General features: G+C 38.0%; 1 protein-coding gene across 3 annotated transcripts in view; it reads left to right on the top strand.

Moving 5' to 3' along the window:
• Window positions 1-14,119, top strand: part of LOC103546409 (uncharacterized) — a 42,988-nt gene that overhangs the window by 3,916 nt on the left and 24,953 nt on the right. For all 3 annotated transcript variants that reach the window (XM_008512966.2, XM_008512965.2, XM_008512964.2), the window contains exons 2-4: window positions 9,441-9,562; window positions 11,426-11,564; window positions 13,689-13,810. In XM_008512966.2, coding sequence (XP_008511188.1) covers window positions 9,441-9,562; window positions 11,426-11,564; window positions 13,689-13,810 — 383 coding nt within the window. The remainder of the gene's footprint in view (window positions 1-9,440; window positions 9,563-11,425; window positions 11,565-13,688; window positions 13,811-14,119) is intronic.

Below are 14,119 nucleotides of genomic sequence, written 5' to 3'. Positions count from 1 at the left end.
ATCTCTAGTGGCTGGGTGGGTGGTGGGATTGGAGAGGAGGAGGGCTTACACATGGGCGTGAAGAAACATTTGGGGATGACAGATGTGTTCACTGTATCGCTGTAGTGATGGTTTCATGGCAATATACATATGTCAAAACATATAATTGTACACTTTAAGTATGTACAGTTTATTGTATGTCAATTCTGCCTTTATAAAGTTGTTTAAAAAATGACCACAGATTCTTTGACCCTCATTCCCTGAGAGATCAGGTCTGTGTTTTCTCCCCTTGAATCTGGGTGGGCTCTGTGACAGCTTTGGTCAGTAGAACATGGCAGAAGTGACACTATGCCAGTTCCAAACCCAGGACTTAAGAAGCTGGCAGTTTCTACTTCCTGTTTCTTGGAATGCTTGCTCTGGGAAAAGCTAGCTTTCATGTTTGTAGTACAACTACCCTGAGATTGTCATACTGTCAGGAAGCCCCAGCTAGCCTATGGAGAGCAAGATGCTCAGCCAGCCTATAACTCTTTCTGCCATCCTAGCCGAGGCACCAGGCATGAGTAAAGAAGCCATCTGAGATATCCAGCCAGTCAAGCCTTTATTACAAATAACATTGCTATGAACATTCATGTGCAGATTTTTGTGTTAACAAGTTTTCATTGCTCTATGATAATGTTCAGGAATGTGATTGCTGAGTCATATGGTAAGTGCATTTTCAGTTTTATAGAAACTGCCAAACTGTTTTCCAGAGTAGCTGTACCGTTTTACATTTCCACCAGCGATGTTTGAGTAATCCAGTTTGTCTGCATCCTCGGTAGCATTTGATATATCAGTATTTTTAGCCATTCTTATAGTTGTATAGTAATATTCATTGGATTTTAATTTCCATTTCCCTAATGATGTTGAACATTTTTTTCATGTGTTTATTTGCCATTTATATGTGCTCTTTGATGAAATGTCTTTTGCCCATTTTCTAATTGTATTTTTATACTCTTGTTTTGAGAGTTCTTTGCATATTCTAGATATAAGTCCTTTGTCAGATATATGGTTTGTGGATATTTTCTCCCAGTCTGTAATTTGTGCATCCTCTTAACAGAATCTTTGCAAAACAAAAGTTTTTAATTTTGATGAAGTCCAACTTATGCAGTTTTCCTTTTTTAATGTCAAATTTAAGAACTGTTTGTTTAGCCCTAGATTCCAAAGATTTTCCTGTATGTTTTTTCTCTTTATTTAAAAATTATAGAACACTATGTTAGTTTCAGGTCCTATTTCTTTTCCAAAAAGAATTGTGGTTTTTTGTTTTACATTTAATTCTTTGGTCCAAGTTAATTTTTGTGTAAGGTGTGAAGTTTAGGTTGAAGTTTATTTTTTACCCCTTCAGATTCGCTTTTGCTCCAGCACGTTTGTTGAAAAGGCTCTTCTTTTGCCGTTGATTTGCTTTTGCATCTTTGAAAATCGGCTGGCCATTTTTTTTGTGGATCTATTTCTAAGTCCTCTGTTCTCTTCCATTGATTTATGTAGTTCTCCCTGACCAGTACCACACTGTCTTGATTATTGTAACTATTATTATTTAAAAGTGTGTTGTTTAATTTCCAAGTGTTTGGAGATTTGACTCTTGTCTTTCTGTTCAGTAACTAGAAATCAGTTTTCTAGTTTGATTCCATTCTGGTCAGAGAAGATACTCTGTGATTTCAGTTCTTTTACGTTTTTGATATTTGTTTTATGACCCAGGATATGATTTATCTTGGTGAATGTTCTGTGGGTACTTGGAAAAAACAGTGGGTTCTACTTTTGTTTAGTGACGTAGTCTATAAATAGCTATTAGATCTTCTTGGTTGATGATATTTTTCAGTTCTTCTACATCTTTGCTGATTTTTTGCCTAGTAGTTCTGTCCATTGCTGAGAGTGGGGTGTTCAAGTCCCTAGCTATCATTGTGGATTTGTCTCTTTCTCATTTCAGCACTATCAGTTTTCGTTTCGTATATTTTGAAGCTCTGTTGTTTGGTGTATGCACATGTAGGATCACTATGTCTTCTTGATAGATTCAGCCTTTTATCATTATGTAATGTTCCTCTTTGTCCCTAATAATTTTCTTTGCTTTAAAGTCTATTTTATACCATATTAATATATCCACTTCTTTTTTTTAACTAATATTTGGATGATATATTTTTTCCCATCTTTTACATTCAGTCTTCCTATGGCATTATGTTTGAAGTGAGTTTCTATTGACAGCATGTACTTGGGTTATGTTTTTTAAATCTACTCTGCCAGTCTCTGTCTTTTAATTGATGTATTTAGACTATTTACATTTAAAGTAATTATTGGTATGTCAAAGCTTAAGTCTGGCATTTTATTGTTTGTTTTCTGTTTTTCAACCTGTTTTTATCTTATCTTGCCTTCCTGTGGGTTACTAGAACAGTTTTAGAATTCTGTTCTTGTTTATAGTGTTTCTGAGTATATCTCTTTGTATAGTTTTCTTTATGGTTGCTCTGAGTAATACAGTACACATATGTAACTTATCACCGTCTACTGGTATCACTGTTTTATCACTTGAGTGAAGTATTGAAATCTTAGTTCCATTGAGGTCCCTTTACCCTCTCCCACTTTTTAAATACATTGTTTTATGTATTTCCTCTATATACATTGAGCACTATATCAGATGGTTTTATAAATTTTGATTTAACCACCAAATATGGTTTAAGAAATTAATGAGGAGAAAGACTGTGTATTATATTTACTCTATTTTTATCCATTCAGTTGTTCTTTCCTTTCTGAAGTCTGCTGTTTCCTTTCTGTGGGAGAGCTTCCTATGGCTGTTCTTTAAAGACAGGTCTGCTGGCAACATGTTCTCTTAGTTTTCCTTCATGTGAGGATGTCTTTATTTCTCCTTCATTCCTGAAGGATAATTTCATCAGATATAAAATTTACAGTTTGCAATCCTTTTCTCCCAGCACTTTTTTCAGATGAAAAATTTGCTGTTGTTCGAACTGATATTCTATAAGTAATGAATCATTTTTCTCTGGTTGCTTTTATTTTTGGTGAGGAAGAATGGCTCTGAGTTAACATCTGTTGCCAATCTTCCTCTTTTTTTTTTCCTCCCCAAAGACCCAGTACATAGTTGTATATCCTAGTTGTAGGTCATTCTAGATCTTCTTTGTGGGATGCCACCACAGCATGACTTCATGAGCGATGTGTAGGTCCACACCCAGGATCTGAACCCACAAACCCCCGGCCACGGAAGTGGAGCATGTGAACCTAACCACTTGGCCACAGGGCCAGCCCCCTCTCTGGTTGCTTTTAAGATTTGTTCTTTGTCTTTTGTTTTCAGGAGTTTATGATATGTCCTTGTGTGGATTTCTTGGGGTCTATCCTATTTGGAGTTTGCTCAGCTTCTTAAATCTATAGGTTTATGTTTTTCACCAAATTTAGGGAGTTTTTAGCTATATTTCTTCAAATACTTTTCAGCCCCACATTCTTTCTCCCACTCCTGGAACTCTGATACTAATGTTAGATCCTTTGTTATTGTCCCACAGATCCCTGAGGCTCTGTTCAATTATTTTTTTTCATCTGTTTTCTCTCTGTTGTTCCGATGGAATAAATTTTATTGATCTGTCCTCACGTTCACTGTCATCTCTACCTACTATTGAGCCCATCCAGCAAGTTTTTAAATCCTGATTATTGTATTTTTCAGTTCTATAATTTCCATTCCATTCTTTTTTTATAACTTCTTTTTCTTTGCTGAGATTTTCTTTTTTTTTCACTTGACACAAGAGAATACATTTTTATGATGTCTGCTTTAAAATCCTTGTCTGATAATCCAAATTCTGTTTCATTTGGATATTACATCTGGATTGCCAGATTAAAATTATGTTTTAAATGATTTTCCTTGTTCTTGGTGTGGTAAGTGATTTTTTAATTGTATCTGGGGTATTTTGGATATTATGCTAGGATAATTTTGATTGTATCCTGGATATTTTGGATATTAGGCTAAGACTCTTGATCCTATTCTAATCTTCTATCTTAGTAGGCATTTGCCCTGCTTAGGTTTAATCTCTTGATTCCGGCCTACTTTTGTGGGCTGTAGTTCCCATAACATTTAGTTTCCAGTGCCCTTGCAGTGCTATTCAGGTCTGCATAGCTCTTTGGCCCTGCTGCAGCTCCTGCTCAATCTATGCTGGTGTTGCCTGCTTGGAGAAAGACACTTTCTTGGACCACCTCATGTTGCTGAGCTGCCTTCCACTGCTCGGGGTTGGAGGGACAAGCAATACCGGGCCTGGTTTCCTCTCTGCCAGTGGGCAGAAGTCTGGGAGATGCCAGGCCTGGGTCTCTGAGCCACTGGGTAGAGGACCTAGAGATAGTAGGCTTCTCTCGTGTTACCTGATAGCCTGCCGCTTCCCCAGGTGTAGAGTAGGGATTAGGGCTCCCCAGTAGGTCTCTGCTGTTCTTCCCCTTTACCAGTCTTGGCAAGAGAGAGGAGGCTTTTCTCAGTTCTTTGGGGGTTTTTTGGTCTATGCTGGTTGGTGGTTCTGGGATGCAGGCCTCTCCAGTGCCCAGTCTAGGCTACATGAAAGATAAAAAGGAAAGCCAGGGAATGCATCATGGTGACCTTCCTCAAGCCCTGAGGTCCCTAAACAGTTCACCTTCTTTCTAGCTTTCAAAGTCCTTTATGATTGCCTTAAATTATTTCAGGAGTATTTAGTTGTACTTAGAGGAGAAGAACAGGAGAAAGTGAGGAAAGTTGCCATCTTGTCTAAGACTAGAAGCCCCCTCAATAAATTTTTAAAATTTGAATAGGGACTTCAGGGTAATATATGAAATGATTGAATAATAGGTAATATATAACCCGATATTTACTTATGCATTGTAAGTCATTAGAAGTAAGGATATGGGCGGAGTGAAGGCTGGAGGTCAAGGGTGAGACTTCATGAAGACAAAGTAACTTGGACAGGCCCTTATTGCAGAAAGCGAAGTCATACACTTGAAAGGAACAGTATGAACAGGAAGGAACATGGAAAACAGCTGAGGAGATTTGCCTGTCTTGGGCAAAAATTATGTTAGGAGTAGTTAGACTAGAAAATAGGATGGTTGGACTGTGGTGATATAAAAGGCCTTAAAAGTTTAGACTGAGGCTTGACATGCTGAAAACAGAAAACCATTCAAAAATTGTACTGAGAGGGAGAGACATGAAAGTGAGGTTTAAGCACGATTAGTTTAAAATCGGTGTGCAAGGTATTTTATAATATGGAGAAGCTGACATCAGGGAGCTGGTTATGAGTGTGTAATGGTGTTTTGAGTGTGAGGTGATGACTGTGGCTGTGAGTAGCTGAAGTGGGAATAAAGAGGAAGAAATATTGAACAGCGATGGGACTTGACACCTGCCTATCAGAAGTGAGCTTTGATTCATGGACTGTCGGCTTTGGTGACCTCTCTTTCCTCATATATTTAATTAAATATAAAAAGGAGATTTTTAAAGAATTAGTTTTCCCCTTTGGAGAAGCTCTTCTTTCTCTCCTCTCTTCCCACCTACACTTGTAATTTGAGAAAAAGTTCACTGTCCTTAGGCAACTGATTAACATCTTTCTTTAATCTTTTTCCAAGCAACATACTATTACCACGCATTCTGAAATAGCTATTATACATGTTAAAAGATGTTCAGCCTCACTAGTAATTAAAGAAATGCAAATTAAAACAACAAAGTTTGTTTTTATGGTAATATTCAATGCTGTATGGGTTTACCGAGACACATATGCTTTACCCTTAGAGTAAATTGGTGTCTTTCAGGAAAGAAATTTGACAGTATGCAGCAAAAGGCTTTAAAATGTTTAAGTGCTTCTCCATCTAAGAATTTATAGTAAGGAAATAATGAGAAATGCAGACATGATGTATGCCAAAATGTTAGTTGCAGTGTTCCCAGTTTTTCACAGTTATAACTATGTCTAAATGTGTAGTAGTAAGAGTGAATGGTTAAATAAATATACATTTGATGGAATATTATATGGCCTTTAAAAATAATGTTTTAAGGAATTTAATTTTAATAACAGTAAATACTTATAATGGTAAAAGAATTCCAGTTTTACACTTTTCGGTAATATCCTATCATATCCTGTCTTTTTCATTTGTTTTATAGCCATTATTAGGGCAAAAATGTCTTGCTGTTCCTTTCAGAAGTTATTTGCCAAGCATTATACATAATAAAACTAACATTAGCCTTCTTGAGCTAAAAATTTCCACAGTGCCTTACATATAGTGCTCAATAAATATTAGCTATTACTATTAAAGATCTCTTAAGAACTTTCTTCCTAGAAAAGTATACATATTTACATATACAACCAAGCATACAACTTTAGGCCCTTTATGGGCCCCTTAAGGCCCATATGTGGATCCTCTTAACTAGGGCCGTGGTGAAGAACCCCTGCTGGAACTGAAGAAATCTCTTTTTACCTTTGAATGTGGTGGAATCCTGAGTTTGTTCCAGGGTAAGAGGTGCCAATTCTCATTTTCACCTGGTATCCTTGGTATTGAGGTAAAACAAATGCAGTCTGCGTTTAATACTGGCTTTTAAAAATGGTGAGTAATTTAATGCACAGTCTCATAGTATCTCTCATCTTGACTGGTGATGCTCACATTAATTGGCAGATTGACTCCCAAGTAAACGTGTTTAACTAGAGTGACAACTGGAAATCCATTGTGATGTCAGAATTTGTAGCCATTCCCATCTTTCATTTTTCCAGCTCCCTGGATCTTCTCATATGATTAAGACGTTTGGCCTCCACCACAACCACCCCTTCCAAATCTGTTAATAACCCAAGAACAGTAGTGATCAGGGTCTTAGGTGCTACAGTGACAGAAGAGGAGAATAAGCTGTAGTAGTCAAGGATTAGAGAACTAGATTGCCAAACTGTGTTCACTTCCAGGGCTACATTTGAAGGGGCTGGTGAACAAGTGCAGACGAAGCCACACTGGCTCCCACATCATCTGAGGAGCCGTGGTCAGAGCTAGGGAGAAGGGAAGACGAAGGTAGTGATAGCTGCTCTGCTGCTAGCCACCCGCCTTTTTTCCGCTTGAGAGAGGCTGCATCGTGTAGTAATGAAGAGTTCAGAGGTAGACCTGCATTCAGTCCCAACTCTATCACTTGCTGGCCCATATGACCTGAGGCAAGTAACTTAACCTCTAACCTCAGATTCTCTTAGTTATAAAGCAGAAATGATAATAGTACCACCTCTAGGATTCTTAGGATTAAATGACCATGTTTGGAAAGCACTGCGCCAAGTCTCGCATGCCTTAAGTGCTCATTCAGTAAATGTTGTATAGCATTAAAGATGACAGTTCCTCTCAGGTGAAATTGGAAAAATGAGTTAATGATATAGAGAGGCAGATTCTGGCCCAGTGTGAGAAAGCAGTGCTGTCCCTGAATGTGTTCAAGCAAAGACTGAACAACTATCATATATCAGAGATGCATAGATGGATTCTGCCATTTGGTACTAGGTCATCGTCTAAGTTCCCTTTCCACTGTAAGACTCTTATTTTATAAGGCAGACCCACATGGAAACTGTTTTATTAACATCATTGTCTATGTCACAGAATTAAGTCCAAGGAACTTGGGCTATGAAATATCTTAGTTTAACTGAATGAGATTTTTATTAGCTTCTTTAGTTATACTATTTACAAATTGAGAGAACTTGCTAGGAATCACTGGTGTGAGTGATATTATTCAAATTCACTGTGAGTCAGGAGGCTTCTAGGCACTGTTGTATCTATGGAGGGAAGCTAAGCAGATGTTAGGTATTAATTAGCACCTTGAGAAAATTTAATTAGATTTTAAGAATATAATGAAAAAGGCCAGTTTAAAAAAAAATGCATCACAGATGCTGTTGAAGTTCCACCTAAAACAATTTGGAATGAATCTTAATAGTTTTTGTTTCTCTATAATTTATATTCTGCCTCCTAGAAATAATTCAAAGCAACAGCTTAGAACATTATACTAGTTAGATGAGGAAAGAAAAAAGAGCTAAAAGAGAGCCAAATAGTATATCTTCGTATTAACTACTATTGCTCAAAGGGAAGTTATGGAGAGAAAGAACCTTTGTATGTAGGAACACAGAAGATATATTGAAAAAGAAGAGTACCTTTATTTAGAGGCAGAAAACCTAGGTTTATTTCCTTGTGCTGCTGTTGGCCCGCTTTGTAACTTTCACAATTCGTTTAACCTTAGAAGACTCCGTTATCTCATCTGTGAATTGGGGAATGGAATCCTGCTTTGTCTTCCTCACCTGGATGTTATAATAGTTATATGACCCAGTTTCTATGTGAAAGAACTTTGTAAACTGTAAAATATTATCCAAATTTTCATTGTTATTTGTGACATGAAAATAGCATTCTGAACCACCAGAAGAATTATTTTATGTTTAAGAAAGAAATCATTAGCTTACTTGAAAATAACCAAAGATTTGGGGGTCAGGGGATGTGGAGACAGATGGGTTTCCTTGTTTTCCGTCTACAGCTATTTTAACACAGTAAGAAAGGCACAGTCCCCTTGGGGTCCTTTCACTCTAGCAGGAAGTCAAGATAAGAAAGTCTTTTAAGAGAAGGGTGAAATATGTTCAATAGTAGCTCTTTCCAGTCTACATTTGGCAACCCAGACAGTAGCTACCTTTAAGAGCATTTTACTTCCAGATAAGTCTCATTCTATATAAAATTATATCTGAGCTGCTTAGAAATCATACTTTTTTAGAACCAATTAAAAATTTTTAAACACACAGAAAAGTTGAAACAACAGAGCAATGAAAACCGATTTTATACCCACACCTAGATTCACCAGCTGTCAGTCTCTTACCTACGTCTTCATCTTCCTTGCTATACACACACATACACACTCCTTTTGCAAGATCATCCAAAAGAAGGCCACAGCCGTCAGAAATGTGGTATTTTAATGATCATTTTATCTGCTGCTCAGATGCAGCCGAGCATCATGATGTTGTAAAGTGTGTTATATAGTTGGTACCAGCTGTTAGTGCCTATTATCTGAAGTCTTGGGTACATTTTATTGGAGGCAAGGATACTCAGATTCGGGTTATCTTCTTAGTCATCCCGGTGTGATGTCTCCTAAACTTCTAAGATCTGTACAGTCAGAGAAGGAATATTGGACTACTTACTGGTGAGTTTAAGACCCTAATAACTAATGGCAGTGCTATTCTTGAGTAAAAATAAAGTAGTTAAAGTACTATGTATTTTTTAAATGCCTTTGTTTTTCTATAACAGGCTGAAATAGTCAAGTTTTATATTTTCAAGCAGTTTGGAAACAGGAAGAACTTGATATTTCAAATGTAACATTTGTTAGAATTTGAATATTTCATTAGTTAGAAGGTTTATTTATTGTTATAACTTGATGCTGAGGGAAGATGTCCATTGTAATCACTTAGTCTGACCACAACCATAAAAGCTATTTCTTTCTCTTTTTTCAGGAGATTTTGATGAATTCACTCAAGATAATAATGACATTATGTTGAAAAACATAGCAGAAGACCTTCGGAATTGCTTACCTCTAGAAACCATGCTTTCCTCAGAACATCTGGCCCTCCAAAAAGTAAATACATTAAATAATTACTCTTAGTGCTGCTTGAGGATTCCCCTCTTCCCCTCTAACCCCACAGCGTTTCCAGTCTAATTAGTCTTGAATTCTGCTTTAAACAATTTTTCATTTGGTGCTTCAACCACATCCCCAGTTCTTTTGAGTCTGTAACCCTTTGGCTCCCTAGTACTATTTGGTCAGTAAATATATTTTGAGCGTGACCTGTTTGCCAAGCACTCAAACCCCCCACAAAACCAAGGCCCAACAGGAATCTGGCCCTGCCTACCTCATGGTCCTGGTCTTCTCTTCCCCTGTGCCGTTTCCCTCACTTTATTGAGGGTGAGGTTCACCTGTTTCTTGCTCCTACTTTTGCATTGCACAATTCTTGCTTAATCTTCTATTCCTTTATTCCTAGAATTAGTTCGCATTTTTCTTCTCCAGACAACCCCCTCATTCAAGTCCCTTCAAATCCCAGCTCTGACGGGATACATATGCCATGAATACTTTTCCTAAAGCAAAGCTAGTAATAATAATCTCTTCTTCTCCCATTACTCTGAAAACAGCAATCCTCTTGTGGTTTTTCAGCACATAAATTCCTGAGCAGAGAAACTAAATTCTGTACATTTTTAATAGTGCTGTGCACATTGTGAGCACTTGGCAAATCTTAATAAACGTCCAGTCATTCAGAGTAGATTCTCAAAGGAGGAAAACAGTGGATAGTATAGAAACTGAGAGATATTTGTAATATAGTTTGGATGTTATTAACAAAACAATCTTATCAGTATCGTTAATAAAACAATCTTGTCAATATCAACCAGATCTTATCAGTATCACAATATATAAATTAAGGAAAAAGTATTCATTGCATGTTAATGGTCAACCCACAATCCCATATCCTAACAAACTCTTTTTATCTTCTTTTATTTCCTTCTGGTCCTTGTGCATGTTCATACATTTTACATACTTATAATACAGATTTTGTGTGTGTGTAGATGTAGATAGAATTTTGTAGGTTTCCAAGCAGATATGTTAATTCTTTATTATAGTCAAGGTAGAAGGAAATAGCATTTTTTACTTTGTAGCCACTTGCTATTATATCATGTACCACCAGTATTAATAAAGGGCTATGATTTATAAGCATGAAGTTTTACTAACATTTTTATTATTTGAAAACTTTGCCTCTGGCAAGATCACTTGCTAAGTATTTGGTGCTGGGTAAGTCACTGATATGTGGGACTTAAAAGCCCTGGTATTAGTTTCAACTTACTAACTAATGTCATTTCTTGGGAGAAATCTCTGGGTATCAGTTTCTTTATGTGTAAAATATACTATATAGGATGGACAAGGTGGTCTCAAAATACTCTTTTCAACTAAAATTTTCCACATTTCTCATAGCCATGTTTTGCATCATTACAGGTCAAATAAAAAGTTGCTAGTGGGGCCAGCCCGGTAGCGCAGCGGTTAAGTTTGCATGTTCCACTTTGGCGGCCCAGGGTTTGCCGGTTCGGATCCCGGGTGTGGACACGGCACCACTTGGCAAGCCATGCTGTGGTAGGCGTCCCACATACAAAGTAGAGGAAGATGGGCACGGATGTTAGCTCAGGGCCAGTCTTCCTCAGCAAAAAGAGGAGGATTGGCAGCAGATGTTAGCTCAGGGCTAATCTTCCTCAAAAAAAAAAAAAAAACGTTGCTAGTGTCTCAGAAATAAAACAAAAGACAGCAGAGTTGCTGACTTCAATAAGCGAAACTTGTCTTTCTGTGCCTTGTATGTGCTCTCAGAATTTTAGCATATGAATCACTGATGTTTTCCCTTATTTAGCAATAAAAAGAGACTTCTTTGTACTTTGTTTCTTTTGATGTTTTTCTTCTCTCCGCCAGATACAGCGGCAGCCAGAACCCACAGTTCACGTTGATGCATTCCTTTATGATGAAGACTTTATTGATTCATTGTGTGAGGAAGGAAAAATGAGCAGAAACTACTGTACGGTGTGTGGCTCACACCAGACGGCACCTTTAGGTGGGCACTCAAGTACACAAACCTGATGGCTTTATGTGTACTTTTCCTTTCCTGTCATAAGTTTGCAAATTCTTGACTAAGTCATTCAGTGTTTTTGAAAGCAAAAGGCAAATCTGCAGCGTAGCTGTTACCACTTACTGCAGTGAGGGAGACTAAATAGAAATATTGTCTAGGGAAGCTAGGCCACTTAATGTCTCCCAGGAGCGTATCTCTGCTTTTCACAGAAACTAATCAGAAGTCACTGAGTACAGGGAAACTGACTCATACTTTCCATACTCAAAAGAGATTCATATATAAACCATAAAGCTGATTTATTAACAATGAGAAATATAAGTGTCAGGGGGGCTGAAATGTTCTCCCCATAAAAACGTCTACTTGAAAAATCAGATGTATTCAGATCTTGTTGGAGGGGCATGGACTCGGAGGACAGAGATAGATGATCTCGAGAAAGAGTTTAGTCACACTGTGGTATGACCTAGCGGAGCATCTCCAGTCCATGACGGAGAGCAACTCTAGTTACAGGAAGTTTCCTGCATCTCTGTCCTTGACATGCAGCACCTGCGTCCCAAATGGGAAGCTAGACTGACTCCATGCTGCTAATGTGTCAGCTCTTCTGTTAACATAGTCTTTGTTCAAACTGGATAGGATTGTCTAGGCTGTTACTTGAGACATGCTATTGCCACCTCCTTGCTCACTTAGATTTAGAATTATTGCTTAGAACGGGCTACCCCTCCTGGTGAGTAACCTTGTGCTCATATTACCGTTCTTAGACAGTAGCATTCTCAAAAGTTAACTACCAGCAAATCTGTAAGATGTTGCTAATACAAATATATTGTACCTATGTTATAATTAGGGATTAAACTTCCCTGACTTACTAAGATTCTATTTTTGGATAGTACTTAGGATTCCATTTGAGGTAGTTGAAATTCACAGAATAGAAAAGGACTTAGACAACAACAATAAAGGGAAAACTAAAAAGTGAATTATAGCTGTAACATCTTATCAGGTCTGCTTTATAGAAGAGCTATGTTCGACAAGTAAAAATTTGAAGATTAGCATACATTTTCCTATAAAAATCAGGTTGTAAATAGTGACCGGTACCCGGCCAGCCCAGATCACTATAATGAATCTGAAAAGGCTATCGCCCTGAGGGGCTCTTCTTCCCGATTTGACAAGGGGCTTGTCTAGCTACAAAACACTAATGACTCTGAGGCTCAGTGCAGAAGCACTAATATGGCCAAGAAGGTAGTGAGGACGGGGATCCCAGGGAGTTAAGGACTATGGTGGTCAAAGTCCACCCTCCAAAAGTTACTTCTGAGGCCTAGTGACCCCCTTTATTTTCTTCCAAGGGCTTAGCCTGCCTGCTTCCATTTTCTCTGCCAACATCTATTAGTTATGACCAAAGTTTCTCCCCTTCCTGGCCATTATATTATGTTGAACATAATATAGTAAGTCTTTGGGTTACCTCCATGTTGGAGAAAAACAGACTCAGGCTCTCCCAGATATTTCATTACAGAAATAATGGAGTGAGAAGAAGGGCTAGGAGGCTAGAAATTGTAGCAATTAAACTAAGGGAAATGAAACAGTTTCTGGGAGTATCTTAACCTCCTTTCATACCATCCCTCTCCTGCACTCCACAACACATTTTAGGTTGGTCAGGCTGCCACTTTGTGCCGCTCCAGAGATGATCATTCATTTGGTAGTCTATAGTCTATGCAGCAATACGTGGCAGTTCTGTGGTTGTCTCTAGGGTGAGGTGAGAAAGCCACATGGTATGGGCATTAGGAAGCAGTCCCAGGGAAAAGAGGAAGGGAAAAGCCAAGGACACCTAAGCAGCAGCCTGAAGGACATGAGGAGCCCAGGATTAGGGACAGGCAACTGGGTAGCTGTTCCCTAGAGACCTTTTAAATGTCGGAGACTTCATATTTATTCTCCTCTAATACAGCTCAAATGCAAAATTATCACATTAATTTCTTTTCTAAATAATTAGAAATGGCTTTCATTGATTAAGAAAAGAAAAATATGAAGTATACTTTATAAATACAGGTGAAAGAATTAGAAATACAGAATGGAATTGTTAATACCCAAGCAAAATTTGATGTTCACTCTGTTCTGATTCTCCAGGATTTATTTCTCACTCCTTCTCCCTCATGGAATTGAAGTTCATTTATCATCACGTACTCCCTGATCTGTCGGGAAAGGTCTTGGTTGACGTTGGCTCCAGGCTTGGCGCAGTCCTTTATGGGGTAAAGTCCAGCTTGTGGACATACTCAACATTTGGAAAATACTTTCTTCTGCTACCAACAGTTTTGCCTGCCACCACCCAAAGTGACAGCTTGGCTTTATTTATTAGAGTAACAGAGTAATAAAGTTAAAATAGTAAATTGGATTTGGAATTTCAAAGGCCCCCTCTATGATTTCCTTTGCTAGTTTGTCTCTGTGGCACAAATGAAGGCATATCAACAAAACAGAAACAGGAGACCCTCACAACACTTTGCCCTCCTGACTCCGTTTTCTTTGTACTGTACTAAAATAGTACACTGAGCTTTGATAAG

Source organism: Equus przewalskii, chromosome 1, assembly GCF_037783145.1.
Source record: "Equus przewalskii isolate Varuska chromosome 1, EquPr2, whole genome shotgun sequence".
Lineage (NCBI taxonomy): Eukaryota > Metazoa > Chordata > Mammalia > Perissodactyla > Equidae > Equus > Equus przewalskii.
This window is presented reverse-complemented; position numbering and strand designations above follow the sequence as displayed.